Raw genomic sequence first — 2,582 nt, 5'->3', positions numbered from 1 at the left:
TTACTTTATGTAGGACGCACGTGCCGACTCGGTGACCCCCGCCACAGAGATAGGGAGCCACGTTGTGTGCGGAGCGGCTGCCGCGTAGCCAGGGGTCACGCCATACCCCATACTCCGTGCGCGTACCTGCTCCATTGTGAGCAGCTCCACCTGCTTCTTCAAGATATCCAGCTCACTTGGCACTTGCGACTCCGCGTACCGCAACGGGGCCTCAGCACCAAGACGGTATCCTGAGATCGGTGATGGAAGCTGGGACACCCCCGCAGCAGAGAGAGAGGGCGACGGCTGGCCCAAGTGCTGCGAAACCAGTCGTAGTTGCCGCTGCTGCTCCACCTCTAGTTGGTCAATCTGAGCGCACAGGAAGGCCCGGTACTTGTGCGCTTCTTCGAGTGCCTCTTGCGCCATGGCAGCGGCACGGTCGGCCATGCGGTCTGTTCTGTTCAAGAGCGCCACTTGCTTGCGGTACTCGCACTCTCGTGTGAGGGTGCGGACTTCGTGTTGCAGACGCTCGAGCCGCAGCTCCTCGCGCAGGCGCAGGACCTCGAATTCGCTGCACACACGCACGCGCTCGTCGGACTCGATGCAGTGCAGCGTGTTGGCGGCAGCACTACCTGAGGGAATTCGCTGGGGTCGAGGGGCACTGCTGCCAATATCAGCCGCCGACCCGGCGCTGTTGTCATGATGGCTGTGCACCGGCGAACGCTGCTTCCCATCTTGCTGTGCAACACTAACGCGCTTCTGCGCCGAGCTACCCCCGCTGAGGGCGGCGAGCTCTTTCGGAAGGGGCTGTGTAGCAGTTGTGTCCCGCGACGTGCGCGTTGCACCCGTCGTGTTGCGCCGTGTGCTGCCGCTGCGAGGCATTGCCGCGCTCTGGGACAGGCGATGACGCACGTTGTCTGACCGATCCGAGCGGCGGCGCGGCAACTGCGCGGTGGGCGAAGCCGCGCTGTCGAATAGACTGCCCAAAGAGCCTTTCCGCTGAAGAGGGATCATTGAGATTGAGCCACCGGCGCTGCCCACCTCGGCGGTGTCATCGGCTGCGAAGTTGCTGTCATCATCAAACTCTCGGGAGGTGCAGCTCTCGGCATCAAACCCGTTCTCCTCCTCATCATCGAAGTGCAGGTGCCGTGTGGAGGAGTGCACCGACTGGGCAGCGCTGGAACGTGCGCGACTGCCAATGTGATAAAAAAGGTAGATGATTGGGTCCACCGGCTTTCTTGCAAAGAGCAGCGGCAGCAGACCCGTTGCTACCACGTAGCCTGGGGACGTCACTGGAATATCCTTTAGCAGGCTCACCTGCGTCGGGTCCTCGGGGCGCACAACTGGGTAACCACCGGCGGAGAACGCTACATCGTGCGTCACGTCTTCGCTGAAGCTGCGTGCTTCTAGACGAGCCCATAGAAAGTCCTCCGGGTCGTCGGGCTGAGCACTTATGAGCTGCACCGCCAAGCGCATCATCACCGCGCGAGCAACTTCGCTCAGTATAGCGTTGTTTGCCAGGCGCTCTACCACTGTATCACCCTGCAGCGTTAATAGAGTCGCAGTGCTCGTCTCCTTGCTGCGCTCTGGGAGGGTCGCGCCCGGTCTCCCGGCAGCAGCCGTGGCCTCCGTGGCACCTGCCAGCTGTCCATACTCTTCACCTGTCGTCGTACCACCTGTATGTGAGGCACGGGCGGACACGGTGCTCGACAGCAGCCGTGCTTTCAGGTGGTCAATAATGTACTGTTCCGGATCCTTTGGGCGATGTTCCAAGGTGAGGCTGGAGAGCTGCAGCAGTAGGGAACGAAAGCGCTCGCAGGGGTCCTCACCAGCGGCCTGTGAAGCTGAGGCAACACTTGCTGTCACTACATCGACAGGAACCCTCAGCGAGGAGCCGAGCGACGCACCCAGAGATCCCACGCTCCAGCTCGGAGTCGCTGCGATACAAGCACCCACGTCAGCCAGGAAGTTTGCTACCTCGCCGGCAGACTTCTCAACCGCTGTGACCGGGTGTGTGACTTCCATAATTGCAGCATCAAGAGTAGTGACGCTGCCGTCATGCTCGATGACCTCCGCGTTCGGGTTAAGTTGCACGTGCACACCACTGTGCGCGCTTGCCGCCTCTGATGTGCGTCGCAGGGAGGAGACGAGGTACGAAGGATTGGTGCCGGTAGGGGAGGCTTTGAGAGCCGAGCGTGCGCTTGTGGCGCTGCAGTCGGTGACAGCTAGCCATGCTTCGGAGTTGCTACCTATCCCAGTGGAGAGAGAGTCGTCGAAGCGCAGCTTCTTCATGGCAGTCGCCTGCTGATGCGGGATGCTCCCTTCGTTTTGTGACATCGTAATAGACGTTCAATGCAACCAAGCGAAGAAACACAAAAGAAACGACTGTAAGAGGGACGTCGCTCGACTTAATCGTCAAAGCCGTGCCCTATCTTTCCTTTCCAGCTCGGGTTTCCCGCTGCTGAGAAGGCTGCACGTATCACCTCTGCCTGTGTGTATATATGTGTGTGGGTGTGTGGGTGTGGGGGGGGGGGGGGGAGGTACGGGTGTGGACGTGTTTTGCGCGTGTGTATAGCGACGTGCGTGCAGCGAGGTAGATAGGA

The 2,582-nt window shown here is 60.7% G+C and overlaps 1 protein-coding gene across 1 annotated transcript; it reads right to left on the bottom strand.

The window, feature by feature from the left end:
* LBRM_34_2030 (conserved hypothetical protein) lies at positions 1–1,458 on the bottom strand (the record flags this gene model as incomplete). Its single annotated transcript, XM_001568262.2, has 1 exon — positions 1–1,458. The coding sequence occupies one exon, from the start codon at positions 1,456–1,458 to the stop codon at positions 1–3; it is 1,458 nt and encodes a 485-aa protein (XP_001568312.2).
* Positions 1,459–2,582: the final 1,124 nt, after the last annotated feature.

The sequence above is a fragment of the Leishmania braziliensis genome, chromosome 35 (assembly GCF_000002845.2).
Source record: "Leishmania braziliensis MHOM/BR/75/M2904 complete genome, chromosome 35".
In the NCBI taxonomy this organism is placed as follows: domain Eukaryota; phylum Euglenozoa; class Kinetoplastea; order Trypanosomatida; family Trypanosomatidae; genus Leishmania; species Leishmania braziliensis.
Note: the sequence above shows the minus strand (reverse complement) of the source record. Positions and strands in the feature narration are given on the sequence as shown.